Here is a 21,762-nt window from a genome sequence, read left to right on the forward strand (position 1 = left end):
GCTGGTTTTTCACAGCAGTAATTCCTAGAGCAGGGACCAGCACTCACCATTCTCCCACCACTGCTTCAAGCACTGTGAGGCTTTCGGGAGCAGTCTTCCTGCTCTGATGGATGCCAGAACCACAGCCCAGTACCCTTGCCGGCCTCTCATGAAAGCAGGTGTTTGTGGACAATCTTTGTAAAGAGAAGTCACCACACTGTTTTATTCTGATTGTTTCCTTAGGAAGAGTGGCTGATTCACAGTGCCTGAACAGTGCAGCCCTTACTCAGGCAATGTGCTTGTTAAATTTAATGGGTTACTTTACATAGGAATTCACAGAGAATGCAAAAACGTCCCAGCAAGGCTGAGCTTATTAGCACTACCCCAGTCTAAAAGAAAAGCGTTTAGCCTTCTGGTATTATCCATTGGAAGCCAGCCCACGGAGCCCTTGAGCCCCTCTGTCACAGCAGGCCCCGTGACTTATCCATCACCACCACATTTACTTCCCACCCTGCAGCAGTCTGCAGCAGAATTTATCATGAGTTAGCATATGTGAAGCAGCATTTGCCCCCAACAAATACAGCTAGGGTTTTTCAAAGTTTTGTGAGTCTGGCAGTTTGTGGCTTTATTCCAAATGTTTATTCCAAATAGATCTGATGTGCATTCCCCACTTCATATACCTGTTGTTTAACGTTAGAACCCTCCCCTTTGCCAACATGCCAAGGAAACCTCCTTAAGAGAGGTAAGGATATAAGGGGCAGAAGAGACTTTAACAACACAGTGAAAAGGAGATGAAGGGACATCTTTTTGGTGCACTTCAAAATAAAGCCTGTAATATGTTTTAAAATAAACCATTTGCTTTCAAGTCAACAGCTTTCTCAATGGTAAAACAAGAACTTCAAGAGTGTGGAAAGCTGTTTTAGAGGCTTAGATCAGAAGAACATAATTTGCTGTAAATATTTTATCATACCTGTATATGTGAGTTTAAAACTTCAGAGAGGTTTGTAAGTAGGCTGTTTTAAGAAGGGAAAATGTATTCTTCTGCATCGAAAAAGGAGTTACTGTGTATAGCTTTTGCCTGCTTGCTTTGTGGACAGGCACAACCTTTGGGAAGGTTTTGTAACACCCGCCTGTTAGCTGGAGTCTGTATGAGGTGTATCCCATACCTTGGCTACCATGGGACAGTGGGGCTGTGCTGTCCTGTTGTGTGCCTGGATGGTCACCTGAGTGAGGAGGGAAACCCATGTTTTCACCTTGGAATGGCTGCCCACAGTGAGCGTGGAGTTTGGAAAGAGCCCTGGAGAACACCCTGCAGGTGGATGAGTGATCTTAGCAGGTTGGACTCAGCCTCCTGCCTAAGTCTGGCAAGAGATCAGTGTGAGAAGGATAATAAACCAAACAAATTGTCTGGCACAAGCAATACTTCCCCTGAGTGTTTTCCCCAAAGAGACAAATTTACTGCACCCACATTACGTGCTGACATAATACACACTGACGAGTGCAGGTGTTTTACTCTCTAGGATACTCGCCCACTGCTCATGCAGTACTGGGGTGGAGGGAGGCTGCCCTCATTCTGGGGGTACAACAATAAAAAAACACCTTGCCAGGCAGATCCAAGGATCTTGTGTAGGCAGTCCAACATGCTGCCCTCATTCCTGAGGCATCCTGCTGTACCTCCACAGTCACTGCTGCAGTTTTTCACCAGCTGCTTGGGTGCCTTCAAAGGAAGATCAGTGTTCTTCCCTTTCCTATGTCTTTAGGCATACATGGCATGCTGTATAATATATTACTTTTATAAAAGTTGGACCATTACTTAGGAATACTGTTCTACACGCACAAGTGAGGTGGACATGCTGTTATTCTACATGTTAAGAAGTATTTTTGGAGTGTAGCATATCTCATCCTGTGCTGACTGCCCATTTAGATATTGTATTTAAGAGGCAAAAATTGCCAGTTATGGTGGTTGTACAGGATAGGCCCTTTCTGTGACATGAGTTGGTTGATGTTGACTCCTGGATAAAAGAATAATAAATAATCTGTGCCCAACCTGCCTTCACTTATCTGCTGGGTTGTGCCAGAGTGCTGTTCCTCAGGCCATTATTGTACTTGTTGGGAAGTCATGGCAAGATTGGAACTGAGAATGGACCCCTCTGCAATTTACACCAGGCAATGCCTGTTCCAGTAAATGAGAATCTCGTATTCAAATGAAGACTGTCACGACTGCTGAAACTTAAGTGGCTGTTATAAACTTGACTGTTCTACCCTTGTTTAGAAAGTAATCAGTTTTGACAAGCAGACCTTTCCCTCATGAAGCTGTGCTGGCTGTGACCAATGCCCGGGTTTTCCCACGGGTGTTTTTCAGTAACTCCTAGAATACCCTTTTCCATTATTTTCCCAGGTACTTGAAGTGACACTGACAGGCCTGGAGTTTCTGGTGTCCTCCTTCCTTGCCCTTCTTGAAAACAATGTTTGCCCAGCTTCTAGTCAGCTGGGATGTCCCTGGATTCCCACTCCAGGTTTTGTCCTTGTGCACAGATACTTCATTACCAGAAATCAACTTGATTTTCAATGACTTTTAGGAACTTTGAGGTTCAGCTTTTCTGTCTTTGACAGGAGGTGGCTTTTCTGGTTACTCATTTAAAGCTCTGAAGCCATAAGGACAGCTGAGTTTCATTTCATATGGCACATCCGTAGTCCCATCAAAGTGATGTTGTGTCTTCTTGAAATGCATGAGGATAACTGCTGTATTACCTCAGTGAATTCCTACCAGTTGAAAAAGGCAATAATTGATATTTTGCAACCAGTTTCCTGATGCCTTTCAAACCTGCCAGACACCAAGAGCCATCACTCATACTGACAGTATACATAATCATGAACAATATATATATATATATATATAAAATCAGCAAGGCTGATACTGTCACATCATAAATGCTTTCTCTTAACAAGCTGAACTGCTTACTTGAGGATAGCAGCAGAATGGCACATGCCATGCTGGAACGTGAGAGCTTCCTGCCTCTTTCTTAGAGGCTGCTTCTCAATAGAGGGCTGTGACAAAGGCAGCTGCATCAGCTCTACATGGTAACACCAGAGTTAGTATAACAAGTAGTTAAAAGTCCTGGAGGAATATTGGTGATGTGGTCCTTCACTGTAGCCAGGATTTCTTCTTTGAAAAACTCTCCTTGAAGCCTGTTTGGAAGGAACTTGTATCAGTGTCCCACAAACTCCAGTGGTTTGATGAGAAAGAAAAAGCCCCTCTGTTGCTTAAGGATGAAAATTAGACCAAACTATGTAAATGCTATCAAGAAAGAGAAGTTCTCTTCTGATTCTTGTCCACACTTGTGCAAGAAGCTTTGTCCTATACACAAATATATGGCAGGCAGGGGTATCCATTCCATTTTATGTTTATTATGAAAGTGATTTTAACAAAAGTTTTATTACATGCTTCATTTTTAACTTTGACATAGAAATCAAAGCTATTAATATACAGAGGCAAAAGGAAATGTATTTTCTTATAAGGTACATTTACAACAACATTTTCTACTATAAATCTGACATAAATTGTTAAAATATTGGTAAAGCTTAGCACTGTATTTTATTTTCTAAGTATCAAATTTTGTACAGTTATTCACTACCCTTGCTCTAAACTATTATTGTACATTTCATATGGAAATAGCTGTTTGTACACAATTTACATTGGTAATAAAGCTTAGAAGTCCCAGCAGCATCTACAACAGTTCAGTTTAAAATCTCACTCCCGCGCAGTGGTTTACGTGGAGCAAATTGAAGCAGAAACCAGTATTACACCCTGTGTGCTTCCCCCTGAAATCCAGCCTGCCAGAAATTCCTGCTTAAACTGGTGCTGGATATGATCATAATGAACTTTTTTGCAGGTGAAAGTACCACTGGCTTCAGTGGTTTTGCCTAAAAAAGGCTCTGTGATCTAATCCAATGTGAGGTTTTATCACTTCTACTGCTCCCTACAAGCATAGAGATCCCACAGCTTTCCTTGTCTTTCCACTATCCATGTGTATAATCTATTAAATTCCCTTTTATTTCTGAGTTCTGTGTTGTTTCTTATCCTAACAACGAAAGAAGAACCAACACTAACTTTAAGATATATATTCTTTCTGTGTTATAAAATTGGGAAGCACTTTAGAATGACACTTGATAGTCAGTTCTGTTTAAATTAGAATGTTAAATTATCTCAGAAAACTCTTCCTGTCATGCCAGTGAGACTGAAGAAATAACAGGATCTGTAATCTGGAATGATAAATCTGGCAACTGCCTCAGATCCACCCCGGTCTTGTAAAGCATCTTTATAATCAACATGTTGAGTCTCTGCTGCTCTCAATGCAAATTAATGGCCTTTCTAAGTTATAAAACATAGAAAACAATATTTACAAAATAATTTTAATTAAAAAAGTAACAAAAACAAACTCTAAAAAAGATATTTTCACAATAATTAAAATAAAGTTTAATTAATCAAAGCCACTTTTTTTCCTAGATATTGAGAAAATTGAATTGCAATTGTTTGTATATCTTTAAACTTGTTATCTCCGCTCTCTGAATACAGATGGTTTAAATTATTAGATCTAAAGGTACTTCTGTACATTTTACTCTTGTATATTACATATTAATTTTATAGATTAAAAGCTTTATGATGAAAGAATAAATAAATGAAATAACAAAGTGGAATTGTGTCTATTCAGATCCTTAGATAACAGTTTTTTGACATTGTTTATTTTCCACTCTGCTTCTATTCAGATGAGAGATAAAACACAAGACTTGTCTCTGAATCCAAGTTTCTCACTGAGAAGTTAAGTTCATAGTACCTTACAGAAATTTCCCTTCTTCCATAAATTCCTCTGGAAGACAAAAGTATTCCTTTTCCCAAGTGCTTACAACAGTCTCTCATTCTAGAACTACTCCACTGAAGTCCCAAAGTACTGAGATTTTACAGGAACTCCTCCAGTTACTCCCATTCCTGTCAATCAGTGGTTTTAAACTACAAAAAGATGCAACTCCTTGAACTCATGATACAGATACAAGGAACTGTGTGTGCCACTCATTTCCATTATTAAGAACCCATCCAGACCCCTGAGGTGGCTGGGAAATTTGCCACTGGGTCCAGTTCTTGAAGATTTTACTCCAGCTAAGTTTTTAAGAGCATTCAAAGGTATTTAGAGTCCAGACATGGGAGCTGTCACAGAGCAGGTGAGTTTTGTCAGCAGACCTGTATAAGAACCACAGCACTACTTTTGCTCCTGAAGCTCCTAACCTACTATCTGCAAGATTAAAACTGGGCTTTTTTTTTATAGGTAAAACTGATCTGAGAAATTTGAAAGCGTTGGGCAGGCTTATAAAAAGGCACAGGGTGGGGTTTGACTGTCCTTTTGGAATGCTGAACACATGTAAAGGATGTTTCTCACTGATGTGGCAGCATCCTTGCCTTCTGCTCACAGACAGGATTTCAGGTGAGCTGTGCTCTTTAAAACCCACTGACAATTCAGAATGTGGATGGTCTGAAAATTCAATGACCAATCCTTTATTTATTTAAGCTAGTCTATAACTAAACTAAACTAAACCTGGCTTACAAGGTAAGCTAGTTTTAAGTAAGCTTAATTACTTTTAAGTAAGCTCACTCTAGAATGAAGCTGCTCTGTAGGAAGGATTAGTCTAAATCCTAAGTAGTCATAACTTTATTCTATGGGGGGTAGCAAAATGAGGAGATAAATTTATTTTGAAAAGTTGGGTTTTAGGTAAAAGTCTAACGTATGATGGAAGAAGGAAAACAGGGCAAGAAAACGGGATGAAAGAAAGACTTCAGAACTTTTAAATCCAGTTTCAGCAAGCTAAATCTCTGGGCAGAGTAAGTCTTGTTATTGAAGGCAAGATGCAGTGTGGCAGAAGAGGTGGCAATGCACTGAACACAGAATTCTGCTGCTCCCTGTGCTCAAATCAGACATAGAAGCACCTCTCTGTCCTCAGCACTTTCAAGGCACAACTCAGGGCTTGATGAACAACTTGTGATTGCTGCAGTGTCCTGGATTGCAGCAGGTGTGCAGGCAGTGATTTGGGTGGCCTGTGAGAATGTTTAGGGATGATTCACCACCACCTCACTAAAAATAAAAATAAGTGCAGTACTTAAAGCAGAAAGAGAGGCTTAAAATGTTAAGTGCTGCAGGTGCAGCTTTTAATCATACAGGCATTTGCAAATTGAAAATAAAGAGCTCTGTTTGTGCCAGGGAATTGGGCAATCACGAATGGGCACTTCTTCAATCTACCTGTATTAACACATAAATGCACCTGTCCTGCAGACAATGTGTAATTCTCTAAGAACAGATACAGGGCTGTATTTATTGGTATGTTCAAATGAAGTATTTCACATTCAGGGTAAAAGCTAAGATGTTATATTCTGCCAGGTTCAGAAGCTGGTTTGCTTAAAGGCAGCTGTATTTCTCCTTGTACAGGTTTTGATTCCCAAATGTGTGTAGAAGAAAACACTCTCTGTTGTTGTGCTGTTATTGTGTAGTAGCAACAGGTTCTATGACTCTGACAATGAAGGCATCCCACACTAACAGATGAAGAGCTGAACTCACCTCCTATTTGGTGACTGCCAGTTTCTGTAACTGTAAACGTAGTATGAAAGTCAAAGCATCTTTAACTCCTAGAGCTGATATAAAAATTCTGTGCTGTTCTTCAAATCAACTGAAAACGGTTCAGACTGCCCTACGTACCACTTGTCATTACTTATTTCATTAAAAATTTGCACTTCCAAGAGCATTTCTATGCAGAGCAGCAAGCGTTCAAGCCTGACTCATTTTCTAAATATATCAGATAGGAACCCCCTCTATGTTCAAAAGCATTTGTGTCATTTTTTGAGGGTCAAATTATTCTCTTTCTTTCAGCACCTTCCTTCAGGAGCACAAAGCCTGTGTTTGCCTCAGAAGTCCACAAGTGCCTTGTCCTGATGTGGCTCTGGGGAATGTCAGCCTCATTCTCAGGTTGTCTGTCAGGATGAACTGGACAAAGCCCTGCTTTTTTGTAGTGTGGTTTTAAGTCAGAGCAAGTGGTACCAGAGCCAAATGCAATTTCTCTTGCCTGTATTCACCTCTCACAGCTCTGCCAAGGTCCCACTACCAGTGGCCAGAATTGGGACATGTCCCTTACACGGTTTCTCTCTGGCACTGGATTTCCCATGGAGCTAAGAACCTGGAAAACGTTACGGTGCTGCCAGTGGTTTCTGGAGTTTGGGATCACTGTCATACTATGGTATGACATCCAAACAGGTTGGTTGCTAAACAAAAATTTTAGCAAGGATTTTACAAAACTCAGCGTACAGCACCAGGTTCTGAAGTTTTCTTACTCAAGATTGAAATACTAAAGATCACTGTAAATCATTTGCCAAGTGAGGAAGTTATTTTTGCCATATTTTTCATATCTTTTAGTAGAATGACTGCAATCCCAACTCATTCTAATGGATCTGAATAAAACTCTGAATAACCTATCAGACTTTGAACTACTGTTTGGCTAAAGTAGTTTTTTTAGCTATATACTCCTGCATAAAGATTTTTGCTTTTTAAAAACTTTTTTTTTGTAAAAAATGACTACTGTTAAAGAAAAAAATTAATGAAATTTTTTTCTTTTTAGTGACTCTTGGTGAACCATAAATAAAAGTAGTTTTAACATCCTCTGTCAGAATTTGTGGTATTTAAATGAGCTCAAGATTGTAGAAAGTCTCTGTCTTTCAGCCCCACTGCCAAAGAAGAAGTTGTAATTCATCTGTGCTGGTTTCTAAGGTTGTTTATTCTTACTTATCTCTAACATGTTCTGTCTGACCTGCAGCTGGTCTGTCTTGCAGGACAGCATGCATGGCTCTGCCCCTCAGTGGGATGTTACAAACATTATATACCAGAAACTACATGTGCTATATTTACAATAACGTGCCAATATCTATCACTTATGTTGAACAGTGTGCCCCCAGTTTAAATTAATAGAAAAATGCCAACACTACAGTGAAACATGGAGGGCATGAAGAAGGAGAAAAAGGACAAGACACACCCAATTTCCTCCATCTTGTTCCCTTTGAACCCGAATCCAGAATCCTAAAATTCTACTTTTGCACCCATGCCACATTTAATTATTACTCATATCAAACACTCTGTAATTCATCCTGTAAGACTGAAAACTCTTTTCCATGGACAGAGATCACAGACAGTGTCTCTGGGGGCTCTGTCCAGGGGGGTTCCTGACACCCTGCCAGGATCCCAGGCCTTCCAGGGCAGCCAGAGGAATGCCCTGGATTCCCACAATCCTCAATAAAAATTTAGGTTTAACAACTTTTAACAAAGGACTTTTATGGAGAAGTGACATTTTTCAACAAGGGTTAATGTATATATTAAAAAGAAAGCTCACCAAAGATCTGAAGTCCATGAGTGTGGAAAAAGAAATGCTAGACTATAAAGTCAGGCTGCTCAGGCATAGAAAGAAAAAAAAATTATATTCTTCAACAGAAAAGGAAAGAAGGCAAGCAAAATTACAAGATGGTTAAATAGAAAAACTCAACAGAATACCTAAGTGTGTTCTCATAGAAATGGAATATTCAACCACTTGCAGTCAACAGAAACCAACTGTGTAAATTTAAGCAGTATTTGCTCAAGGACAAAAAGGAAGTGTCAGAAGATAACCACAAGCACCTCTTATATATGTCTTTGAGAATATCCCAACATATGTTAAACTACAGGGTAGAAAGGCAAAAAAAGAAGCAGCAAAGCAAAACTGTGTTTTAGTCTTTTTCTGAAAGGATGCTGCCAGGAGGGTTAATTTCTCCATTTGATAAACTTGTAGGATCAAAAGGGAAAATGATACACAAGAGGAAGGGGCTGAAAAGGAAAGAGGCTGAAATCCTAATACAAAATAAAGGCTCCTCTCCCATTTGATTTAGCTCCTGTGCCAGGAAACAGCAGGAAACCCAGGATTTATCATCATGGCAAACCCACTGTCGCTCTGTGAACAGGGCCTGAGCATAAGTTGAAATCTCTCCTGCAGTCCTTGTGCTTGATGGGCACTGTGGCTACAAATCTGGGATAGAAGGGAGAGCCAGGTCTCTGCAAACACAGAACCTGCCCTCCAACGTGTGCTGTTCACCCCTGAGCCCCTGACAGTTTGAGGCTGGGACACAGTTGTGCTCCCAGTGTTTTAGAGAGCACAACTGGAGGGTCCAGCAGCAAATCCTCCCACGTGTGCTGTCCTGAGGGTCACTCTGTTGGTCTCCCAAAGGAGAGGCAACAGCTGACCCTTTACTGGGCAACACTTGCATCTCCACTCATGCTATTTTTCCTGGAATAATACATATTGAAAGAGATTGTCCCAGAGTAAACCATTATCCAGTATTATAAAACCTCAGAATTGGGTGTTAATAGAAGTGACAAGCACTTGGAGAACTCATTGAATTGTCTACACAAAGTTACATATAGATATGAGTAAATAGGGTGTGTGGGAGTAAAGATTTAAGCATGAATAATATTTACAGTAACTAGAGATAACATTACTAATGTACCCACAAATAGAAGTATATATTTATATATTTATATATTGTACTTAATTAGATGCTCTCTTAATGGAAAGAAAACCAAGACTACTAGTGTTGTTGTTAATTTCTCACATATCCTATTGTAAATGTCTTTAAAGGGACCAACTGATGCATGAAAATCCAGAGCTAAATCTGTTTCAATTAAGTAATTGACAGTGGCAAACCTCTGAAGAAGTTTAGAAGAGGACAGATAAAAACATTAGGACATTAGGGCATGGGACTCAATCTCACATAATTCATAAAACAAAATTATACATTTTTTCTTTTTTTTTCCTTTTTGATTTCTACTTGGACAGAGGTTCCACTAAGCCACAAATGAGAAGTAACAAAATTTAGATTGTTTAGTTTTCTTCTAAAGATTCAAATATAAACTTCAAGTGCAATTCAAAATCCAAGTATTATTTATACTACATACTTCTTTCTATAACAGAACTTATCTGCAGGTAGTTTAATCATATTTGAATAGATTCCTCCTTTCTTTGACAAACGTTATTGTTGATGAAAAATAAAAAGCTAGAAAGAATATTTTTACATAGTGAGATTTCAGATGGAAAGTGAGGATACACTAATGCAGACCCAAATGTGAATCTGCAACTAGATGTACTTGGGGATGCATAATTTTTTTTTTTTTTTTGTAGTAAGTATCCCATTCAGAACATTGACTTTTTACAATTATAGAACATTATGGGTGTTCTTCATTATCAATTGTGAACAAAGTCTGCAAAAAAGAGCTTTCAAATTAGCAAATGTTTCTACTATGGAGGAAAGACAATATTTGACAGGAATACAAAGTAACCAAAAACTGAATACCACTCGACTATTTGTATGGTCGTAGAAACCTGGAAACTTTCGATCGCAGCAGCTTTATAAATGATCTTGGAAACATTTCTTTTGACTCTTGTGCTGTGTACTTGAAATAGTTTTGAGGGTGTGCCAGCACATCAAAGAGAGCTTTAATCAGTTTCTTGTCCTATGGAAGACAACACAGATATGTTAGATAAAAGCAAGGCTTGGATTTAGTGTCTGCATAGGTTTCAAAACTGAAGAACAATCAGGTCTTGGGTCTGGGTAAAAGAGTGTAAGGAAACTGCTCCATGTTGCTGTGGAGTTTCAGAGGGATGGATGAGTGTGCCTGCTGTGCTGGATGCTTTTTGCAGGGCTGCTGGCAGGAGCACTGACCACAAACTGCAGGTGTCTGCATTAGGATGCAAGCTGCCTCTGACTGTCCTTCCCACCTGTCCCACTGCCCTTCTCCCGTACCTTGGGAGAGCCTTGATTCAGAGCCTCAGCTGAGGCTGTGCCCTGGCACTGTGCACTGCAGCTGGGACCTGAGCAATCCAAAAGCTGGAGGGAGACAACTGGGTAGGGATGGCTAAAGGAGCCAGCTCTTGCTCAGCTCCTGTCCTTCCAAGCCCTACATTTATTTACATGGCTCAATTTTGCCCTCTGACCAGCCTTTTTTTCAGTTTTTTTAAATTAGTTGCTATTGGTGTTGCTTGTATCTTTGAAAAACCATCTCTTATTGAGGCAAGATAGTGATTTAGGTAAATACATTTTTTAATACACAGTAAGCTTAATGAGTAATTTAAATATTTAAATGCCAGATTGGAAACAATAGGTCCTTCATTCTTGGCTGACTAATTTTTGGAACATACAATCTTATAAATCATTTTAGCATATATTTCATTTCATTCCTGTTTCCACAAAGGACATAAGCATGTTCTGAGCCCAGCTCAGTTGCCTGATTTTTGGCTGCTTCAAATACCAGCATAAACCTCAGAAGACAAATAATTGAATTAGGGGTCATGCTTGAGCTTTAAACATAACTACTCTATCAAGGTATTGAGAACTAATTTAGGAAAATGCTTCGGAAAAGGAATTCTTGGTTGGCCTCAAAGAAAGCCAAAGAAATTTCTTACCTTTAGAATTTCTTGATGGTTTTCTGATGCATATAATCGGCCATCTCTAACAATGTCTTCTATTAGTTGTTGGTAATCCTCTGAAAAATAAAGGTCAAGTGAGTGACTGTGACATCTTTTGTGAGGGCAATAGTCAGACATGAGCTAGACCTACTCTTGAAGACAGATGAAAAATTTTATATCCACTTAATTATTTAGCATCTCACAGGTTGCTATATTCTAATTTAATCACCTTAAAATTCTCTATTTCTTTATAACAGTGGTTTTGAATTATCTCTATAAATACTTACATCCCCAAAAAACTACTCTCTCCAGATAATAATGCTGTATTATCTCCACTCTAGAGATGAAGAAATAGGGACACAAAATAACTTTTCTAACATTATATTGTTATATACATGTTATTTCAAAGTCTTTGCAACTAAAATTCAATGAGGTGCATAAAGTTTTTCCTCATTCTTCTGTCTCTGCAAGCAGTGTAATAGATATTCTCAAGGAAAATTTTCTCTAATTCAGATATAACACATAGACGAAAACCAATTCCATTCTCACCATCATAAGTCACATAGGGGACCTGAAATCCTTTGCCACTGTTTCCTTCATTTGACTTGAACTGAATCCAGAGTTTCCTTGATCTTGAGGTAAATGCAATAGGTCTCTCATATGTCTGACATGTTTCATACGTAGTAATTGAAGTAGGAGAAGCTAGAAATAAAGTTCAATTATGTTCTTTATATAATAATTTTTGCACCCTTCCTTCATCTAGAGGTCAGAGATGTCAAATTGACAAGACACTTCTCAGCTGACATATTCCTGACAGCAGAAGCTTTTTGTGACAGCATGGATGTTGTCCTTATTTGCCTATAAAGATAAGAAGGTTTTTCCATAGAGGTATAATTTTTGATGTTTAAAACTATTATCAATATTAATTTCTTTTACTACTCTAGCATTGTATCCCAGAGTACCCATATGCTTGTCCCAGACAAGCAGGTAAAGACAAGTGAGCTGCATGCCAGGCAGACATGGTAGCCAGCCCCTCACATGGCCAGTTTGGGGAGCTCATATAAATAAAAGCACAATAAAACCAGAATGTAATATCTGGTATGGTAATTCTGAATAAAAGACAGTCACACCCTGCAGAGTCAGTGACCCACAGAACAGTTATGCTGGATGTCAGCAGGTTGGTGGTGACAGCCAGCACAGATTCACTAAGGGCAAAGCATGCCTGAAGTGTAACTTTACCCTGGTGTGACTGGCTTTGGTCACTGCTGGAACCACAGTCTGGGGTCAGAAGGAACTGATGTGTTTTGTTATAGTAAGTGCTTTGCTTTCATAAAAAGCTCATCTGCACAGGTATAATTTCCTTCCATCTATAGTGACCAGGTGTCCTCCTTCTGATATACAAAGATGTCAATACAGGCCTTCAGGGATAAAAAATTGTGAAAATTGTTTTAGCAAATGAAAGACACAATTTTTGTGAAGTAAATACACTGTTTTGAACAAAAACTCCATATGAACAATTCCCTTTCAGGTTTTTGCTTCTTGATATAGCAACAAATCACCAGAAGGATGCTCACATCCTCCAAAGCAAAAGAGGAGTGCATTTCATTGGGATCTTAACTTTAGAAGTGGATGAATTAAATTCTTAATCAAAGACACAATGCATTCCCTCCAATCCACAGAAAATCAGGATAACTTTGGATTTCTTGAGGGTGTCAGTTGTACCAACACACTGCCCAGATTCAGCAATAACTGCAGCATGTATATATATTTACAAAAGATAAGTAAGAGCACAGTTTGTACAGATTACGGAGATAGTTCTCCAAATATAATTTATCATCGTTGACTTCTAGGATGGCAGTGATTTATCCCATGTGGTAACTGGGCCAGACAGAAGCTCATTAACTGCTTTGTGATTCAGACAATAAACTTGAATAATTAATATCACTCTGATAACTGTTATTGGTAGTGTTCTAACTTCCTGTGCCACTTCATTCAAGAAGCCTTTTAAAACACTGCCCACACTTAAGACAGTCATCCCTTCAATATGAACTTTTTACTCCATCAGTTTGCAGGAAATATAACCCATTTTTGGAAACTTACCACTTTTTCTCATTACTAAAACATCACCACATTCATCTTCAATTGGGAGAAATATCTCAGGTACTACGATGAGTATTCTTCTCTTTGGGGGTGGATTTATATTCCAAATGCATTCCACATTAGCTGGGTAGTCTCCAGGATAGTTGGGTGATTCAATGTAGCCAGTGTAGTCCCCCAGTTCTCCTCCACAATGCTGGTCTGGGGAGAAATATAAATTAGCATTGGTGTTAGTTGATAAATTAACTGGAGGTGTTTTTCGAGATCTGTCACAAGCAAGTCTAAATTCCTTCTTGTGGCTTTATTTTACAGGAAATCAGTAAACTTCTTAAAATTCAATACAAATATATAATTTACTCAAATGACTTTAGAAGATATGAAGGGTTTATAAGAAACATGGCACATAATTAGAAACATGGAACATAATTAGACTAAAAACTTACAGGAGAGCTGCACATGAATAGTTAGATGACATTTCTCAATTATTATACATTCTCTTAAATTAGCATGGTAGAGATGAAAAAAATGCTTGCCTAAAATAATCAGCCATTCACAAAAGATCATATAAAACTGCACTGAAATCCTTGGGGATATTTAAAATGGTAATTAAAATAGGAGTCTGAGTACTGTAAGAAAGCCTTCAAGAAGATCTCACTATCATAAGTGATTACCTGGCAATTGCAGCATGCATGACCATAGCTTCTGATACTTTACAATTATTCTAAAATGGCAGTTATTCTGATAGAAGATACTTTGCTCTACAGAGACACAGAGGAATATCCATCACTGTTACACAACTTACAGAACCTGGGAAAGTAAAGGCTCTGTAGTTTTAACTTGAAGCTAGTACTCTGTGAAAGCAGATTAAACCTAAAACACAAATATGCCTCAAGTGGTACTTTCCCAACTTTTTTTCCTCATTGTTTACCCAAGTTTTACTATTCCCTCTGGCAGTAGATATTTGCTAACTAGAAGATACAAATCTGAAGTCCAGCCTGACAGATGCAAGCTTTGAGCTGCAGTTCAGATCCAAAGACATGATAAAAATGTGACTGATAAAAATGTGTGATAAAAATATGTCAGATAAAAATGTGACTTACTTTTGCAGTGCGTGACATTGGTGGAGCCATCAAAATCTGTACTGGTGTTGCCAGGGCAGGTGATGCAGTAGTTCTGACCAAACTCAGGCTGGTATGTTCCCACAGGGCACCGGATACATCTGTGTGTTGTGGAGTTGTAATAGTGTCCAGGAGAACAGTGAACTGCAAGGTATGAGGTGCATTATTTTCAAAAAAAATCCACCTCAACAAGAAAAATTACTTTCACAGTAGCAGGAGAGAGGTTTCCATTCGTGCCTGTTTGCCAGGGCCAGCATGTCATTTCAGTAACTAAACCAAAATGCATTTAGGAAGATTCCTTCTTCAGCATTGGCACTGGAAGTTGACATTATGGAATACAGAATGAGTTGAACCCTTACAGTTTCTGCCTAGCCCATAAGTAATCAATCCTTAACTGCGTATAACTTTTGCAGTGGTTAGTTTTTTGTGATACAGTAAATAAAAATATACAGGACATGAAAGCTAAAGCATTGCCTAATCCACGTTTGCGTTATTTATTGCCACACAGTGGGGCTGATTCCCTTACCAGTAGCAGTGCTGACCCCCTGCCTGCCTGTGGTAAATTCCAAAGAAAACCATAAATCCTGTTCAGTCTGCACAACCTTGGGAGACCATTCCCAGTTTACACATTTCTTGACCATTTCATTTAATCACACGCCCATGCAGCGACAACATTTGTTTTGGAGCCTCCAAGAGCCCCTTGGCACTGATGATAATAAATCAAAGGCCCAGAATAGGAGGATGAATTATGGACAGATTTTGAATTCACCTTTGGTTTCACAGTCTTGAAAGGAAACAGCACCTTCGTATTTGGTCACAAGCCCACCGCCACAGGGAAAGCAGAGGGTTCTTCCTGGTTCAGGCTGATACATACCAAGAGGACAGACCGTACAAGGTTTAAAACCATCTGAAGAGTAGTGCCCAGGAGAACACTGCCCTAGAAATTGAAAATGATAATCTGTATTAGTGTGTTGATGTTTCTGGAAGAAGTATAAAACCCACAAGCAGTTAGCAAGGCTTTCTTTCACTAAATCATATGACATCAAGACAGCTGCAGATCAAATTCTAATCTTACCTGCATATTTTGGATTTTTCCTGTATCTTCTTCCTAAAATCACCACCAGTAATAAGAACCAGTTTCATAATATGCTTTTCAGCAACTATGATTCTGTTTAGATTTTTTTTTAAGATTCCATTAGAATACTTTGTACTTTCACCAAGTCTTTCATCTCAGTATTTCAAAGTACTTTATAGGAAGAAATGGAACTGAACCATGCCTAGGAAGCAAGGTTTTGTATCTCAATTTTAGAGATGTGGACAGTGGATCATGGGGTTTGCCAGATGGGATGGTACCAGTCCAGCACCTTGTCTATGAGAATACCTAACACCAGCAGCTTTTCATGTAGTTGTGAAACTAGTGTTTGTCAGGTGCTCCTCTGCCATGAAACAGAGATTTGTGAAAAGCAAATTGCTTTGTGAATCAATCTACAGACAGAAGTTTCCAAACTCACTCTCCAGGCAGTTTCTGATAGGTATTTGTTTGGTTTGGCTCCTGCTAGCTTGAGGACTTACCTCTGTGAACCTGAGAACCAGGATGTCAGGTTTTTCAAGACTGTGGCATGAATGTGTATCTTCACACCACTCCAGACTGGGACACCAGCACTGTGAGATGTGACATATTCCCTGAGGTTGCCTAATCCCAGTACTTTGTAATTTAGCTTCCCTGAGAATTGAGCAGCAGACAGAAACAACTGACTTGAAAACAAGAAAGTTTTGAGGGCTCTAAGTATTGTTGCAGTCTTGTAAGAACCCTGACACTTGCTGGGAAATGTTTGGGGCATTCAGTATCTTGAGTGCTTGACATGAGTGAGGAACTTAGGCACTTAGGATAAACTAGAGCTCCTGAGTGAAAGCCAAGTTCAAGTTCTGTCCCCACAAAAGCCAAACTCCTATGGACACCTGTGGGGTCAGGATCTCCAGGATTTATTTGTGCTCCCATCCCAGCTGGCTGGAATATGGTGGTATAAACTGGCTGTTGTGACACAGACCTCAGAGATATTATGATACTACCGATTTGAGCACAATTTTGTTCTTGTTATTAGGAGCAAAATTGGCCTGGTGCAATTGGTTACTGGAACCCAGACTAGAACATGTTTTTTGGTAGTATTTATGACCTTTGTGGGGGACCCATACCGCAGCAGGCTGTGCTTGAAGGGCTGACCCTGTGGAAAAGTGACTCATATTGGAGAACTCTTGCCCATGAGATGGAGTCACATTGGAGAAGTTAATGAAGTCTCCTGTTGGAGGGGTCCCATGCTGGAACAGCAGCAGGAACAACATCAGTGTGATGAACTGACCATGACCCCCATTCCTGTTAGTGTGCAGGAACACACATAGTCACAGGATATGATTATCTGCAGGTGCTTTTATTGAGAGCCCTGGGAATCAGGGGTACAGACCCAAATCTGACTCCGACATGGCTTTCGAGCTACACGTCTTTTATATTCTATCCTTATATAACTTACATATTAATTACTAACTTATACTGTTCTATTGTATACATTGACATGAGTTTCTCGTGATCTTTCTTAGGCCCCTGACCAGAGTTTCTCACGATTATTCTTACGATTAAACAGTAATTATATTTAATTACTAAACAATCATCACATCTAACAATTATATCAATTATCATGTATTAGCTACACAGGTGCAGTTCTAGTAAGGTACAGTCTTCCTGTACTTAGGGCATTTATTTTCTTTTCAGGGCCTACTAAGCTTAATTTTCCTTTTAACCCTAAATCCCCATGATTTTAAACACTTTCACTATCATTCCCATCTCCCTGCGCTGCTGGGTGGGAGGAGGTATAGCTGGGAAGGAGGGTGGGGTGTGGAAGAGGTGTTTTTAGGAGAGATTTTATTTCTCCTTGTCCTGCTCTGATTTTGATTAGTAGTGCATTCACTGAATTTTCCCAATCTCTGCCCTTAAGTGTGAACCTTTGTTATCCTGTCTCTCCCCACTCCAGCTGAGGAAGGCAGTGAGAGATCAGCTTTGGCAGGTGCCTGGTGTCCAGGCAGGGGTAACCCACTGCAGCATGGAATTCACTCGCAGCTACAAGTGATTTCTGCACAACAGGCACTTAAAATCTCTGACATACTTGTGGAATGTACATTCCTCACATTTAGAAGTGAGGATTTCAGTGAAAATTTATTGGTTACTGCACAGGCATTTCTGCCCTGAAAGATAGGATGCAAAAATACTGTTGATTACTGGCAGAGAGTACAGACAGTACAGACTTTCTAACATAGTCACAAGTGCTGACCAAATTTTGATAAAATCTTTGACAGGGAAGTTTATGAAGTCCAAAGCATATTCTCTCTTGCCACTTCCAGAGGAAAAGGAAAGAGCTGAGCAGAAAACCAGAATGTTTTGATTTGACAATAAAAATTGAGAGATAAATCCATCCGAAAAAAATAATCAGAAGGGATTTTTTTTTTTTTTACAGAACAATAATTCCAGTGTAAGCTTTGAAACAAATGTCTTTTTCTTCTAGTTGTTTTGCTGCTTTTGTCAGTATGCTGTAGTCAATCTTTATAAACTTAAACTGTATTTCAATATGCTTTTTTTATGCTATGGATAAATACAAATCAGCACAGCAAAGATGCACAGGTGTTTCAAATTTTGTCTGGTAGTTCCTTCATACAGCAAATCAGCAAAATCTATCATATGTTTGGACTAAATAACTGACACTGCAGTTATTTTTTATTCAGTAGATGGGAAAAAGTAGCAGTTTCTCAAGTGACATTTGCCATGTGTTCTCTTTAGATATCCTTGAAGAATGCATTAATGTAAATTACATGGATGAGTTTTCAAGTTAGAACTTGTGTAGCAGATAGGACAGATTTATTTCAAAGTCAGATAATGTATCTGCTATAAACTAGATTTTGATAGTCTGTAATGAAATGAGGTAAAGAAAATAAACAGTTGTATCTTAAGAACTTAAGACTGATCAAGTTACAGTAGAAGCACCAGGTATTATCACATTATAATTTAGTTTATAAATCATGAAGTTGAGTCAGAGATGCTACATCACTTGCCAAAAGTTACAGTGCATTCAAGCAGTGCTGAAAATTGCAATCATTAGTTCTGAGTCTGGGTTACAGATCCCTGCAGCATAACTATCTCAAATTGATAACTGCTGCTAATCAGAGCAGGTAAGCTGCATCTCATGCAAAACATTAAATGAGTAGGTTCATTATTAGACTCACCAATACCAGTCCAAAGCAATCCATCCCTTTGGCTCACAATACACTGATGAGTCCTTACAAGTCAAGGTACTTCCATACCTGAGGCAAAGCACGAAGTGCTTTGCTTGGCTTGCTCATTTCCATCCCATAACTCACATTGCTGTAGCAGATCCCACTGTCTTTGGCCTGAGCCAAACCACCCGTTGCTTGTAAGTGCACAGAGATGTCTTCTGTTACCTTTACAAGCCAGAACTGTGGCAGGCTCTCTCCTTTTGGCCTCCTTGCCTCACGGGGTGCATGTGGCAGCACCTAAAGCTTTTATAATCGAGTTCAACTTGCCTCCACACTCTGAGACGTTCCGGGCGCCCGCCACTCCCTGGCCATCGTTGCTGGGGCAAGGCTCACAGGTGAGCTGGCCTTCTGTGTCCTGGTAGGTTCCTGGCGAGCACGGGACGCACTGGTTGTGTTCTCCGCTATAAAAGGTGCCCGTGCTGCAGGTAACTGAGGAGACAAAAGGGGAGCCTTGGTAAGGATGCTCGCTTGGATCACGTTGTTCGCCCTAATATGGAATATTTAGAGAAAGTGGATGTCTTTGGCCCAGGATTAAGATGGCATGTGTTCTGCATGTGTTAGTCCAGGATCCTCGCCTGATGTAAACAGACCCATCTCCGCTGGGGTTTAGGTCAATTTATATCAGGGTGAGGTCCTACTTCTATTGTTTAAACCATTGTTATAGGTTATAATATTGGAGTGTATTCCATTACCACCTCGAGCTGCAATCCCTTTCTTTCTTTATTTCCTGACTCAGAGATAGGTCCCTCCAGGAGGAGCTGTTCTTTGAGCCACATGGCCGATAAGATCACAGCATTCTGTTGTGAGATGCTCCGCCCAGAGGGAGGAGCCAAACGATGCCATCAAGGATATGAGCAGGGTTGTGCAGACAGCAAGGAGATCCCCTCTTCCAAGGGGAACAGCTGAGACCTCTGCACTGCACCTCCAGAGGGAAACTCCATCAGTCTCCAGGAGCACTGCTTGGACAGAACCATACCTGCCACCACCGCCCCAGCCAGCGAGTGTCAGGTTGTATCTCTGACTCTGTCAGTGGTTCTTCTTTTGTGCTATTGTATGTATTTGCTTCTTTGTTCCCTTTTTCCTAATAAATTGTATTTCTGACTGAGAGCCTCCCTGGTTTTGCTTTTCAAACCAGGACAACCATTAAATGGCTTTGTAGTGCATTCGGGTGTTTATCACACGTGTGTTGTTAATAAAGCTGTTTATATTTGAAACAGTATATTGAAGTTTATTAAAGCAGTGCTGCATAAAGTGTGGGAAGTGTGAGCTTTTAGTTTATACCAGTTAAAATTTGCTTTTAGGCAGATGACTACAAAAAGTCTGTTCCTGAGATCAGTTCTGGAGATTTCTCCATGGGCAATGTGTCCCCTGCAATAATTTCTGTAATAATTTCTGTCCCTTGCCACTCAAACACCCCAACTGTACAACATCTTAAATACAGATATGAATACATGTGCTTTTCTTGCTTCAACAGGGCACAAAACTGCATTTCACATTTTTGTCTGCTGGGTAGGGATGGTGGAAATGTCTGAGTTTCTAGATACTGATAGCAACAGCCTTTCAAATGGAGTTTCTAAACCACTCTTCCCATATGATAACAACTACCTCTGAACCCACTTCTGATAGGAAGCACCTATCAGATGTGACTTATTTTGGCTTGTAAATGGCTTGGTATCTCAACAGCTGGAAAAATAAATATGCTGATTTTGAAAAGATGTCTGTAAGTGATTAGAAAGCTTGCAGTGCTGAGAACTACCATTAATAAATTTGTATTAACACAATGTCCCCAGCAAAGCACCAGAGCCTGGTAACATGGAAAAAGGCTTAAAGGAATTAGGCATTTTACACAAAATAGATTTCTATACTTTTTTTTTAACTGGACCTCTTAAGCATTAAATATAACGTACCCATGGATCATGGATTATTTGATGGTGAGGAGGGTGACACTGGTGATATAAAAGTAAATATACAGCAGCTAGGCAAACATCATATTATTGTTTTACTGAATTGTGAACATATTTTTATAAGATGGGAGCATCTGAGAACCAACTGCCAACATTGTCTTGTGGCAGGTTTTGATACCTACCACCTGACAGCATGGGAATGTATCCATATTTATACTTCTGTTTTCCTACAGCCACCTCATGAATTCCCTTCAGAGTCTTATGCATATATGCATTGCCTCCATAGTCCATGCATATGTGCTGAGTAATACTGATCATTAAATTCTAAGTCATTATCTCAGAGATTTCTTCCCTGGTTAACCATGAAAAAAGTAATTTCAGACTGCTTGATATGGGGGATATGACTGAATATTTGAGCTCTTTGGACTTACCACATTTTCCATCCTGCAGTACTTGCCCTGTACTGCACGCTTCATGCCCTTCAGTAGCTTTAGCTGGCTTCTGAGCCACTTCATATTCTGTCCCAGAAAACTGAATGTAAAATTGCTGTTTATTAATAGATTTCCTCAATGTTTTGATTGCAGTTTGCAGCTTCTGCTCCATCCTTTTCCGAACACAGTCAATGTTACAGGTGTCTAGATGGGAAATGATAACAAAACTAGAAGCAATTGAGATTCATGTTTAAAAGAGGTGCTTAACAAAAAGCTTAGCCTGCATTGCACTATGACACTTCTGTTTGTTTCACTGTCTTGTCCATGCAAATTGAAGCAGCAGCTCACTGTATTCAAGATCAGGCCTTTCAAAGGGACAGGACAGTATCCCGAGTTCCA

The 21,762-nt window shown here is 39.5% G+C and overlaps 1 protein-coding gene across 1 annotated transcript in view; it reads right to left on the bottom strand.

The window, feature by feature from the left end:
- Positions 1-3,367: 3,367 nt before the first annotated feature.
- Positions 3,368-21,762, bottom strand: part of SCUBE1 (signal peptide, CUB domain and EGF like domain containing 1) — a 193,101-nt gene continuing 174,706 nt past the window's right edge. Inside the window, exons 16-23 of the mRNA XM_021535496.3 lie at positions 21,364-21,567; positions 19,296-19,457; positions 15,481-15,648; positions 14,694-14,855; positions 13,597-13,794; positions 12,046-12,198; positions 11,494-11,573; positions 3,368-10,544 (exon numbers count right to left, since the gene is read on the bottom strand). Of these exons, the coding sequence (XP_021391171.2) occupies positions 10,392-10,544; positions 11,494-11,573; positions 12,046-12,198; positions 13,597-13,794; positions 14,694-14,855; positions 15,481-15,648; positions 19,296-19,457; positions 21,364-21,567 (1,280 nt within the window). The 3' untranslated portion in view covers positions 3,368-10,391. The remainder of the gene's footprint in view (positions 10,545-11,493; positions 11,574-12,045; positions 12,199-13,596; positions 13,795-14,693; positions 14,856-15,480; positions 15,649-19,295; positions 19,458-21,363; positions 21,568-21,762) is intronic.

This window comes from Lonchura striata, chromosome 5 (genome assembly GCF_046129695.1).
Source record: "Lonchura striata isolate bLonStr1 chromosome 5, bLonStr1.mat, whole genome shotgun sequence".
Lineage (NCBI taxonomy): Eukaryota > Metazoa > Chordata > Aves > Passeriformes > Estrildidae > Lonchura > Lonchura striata.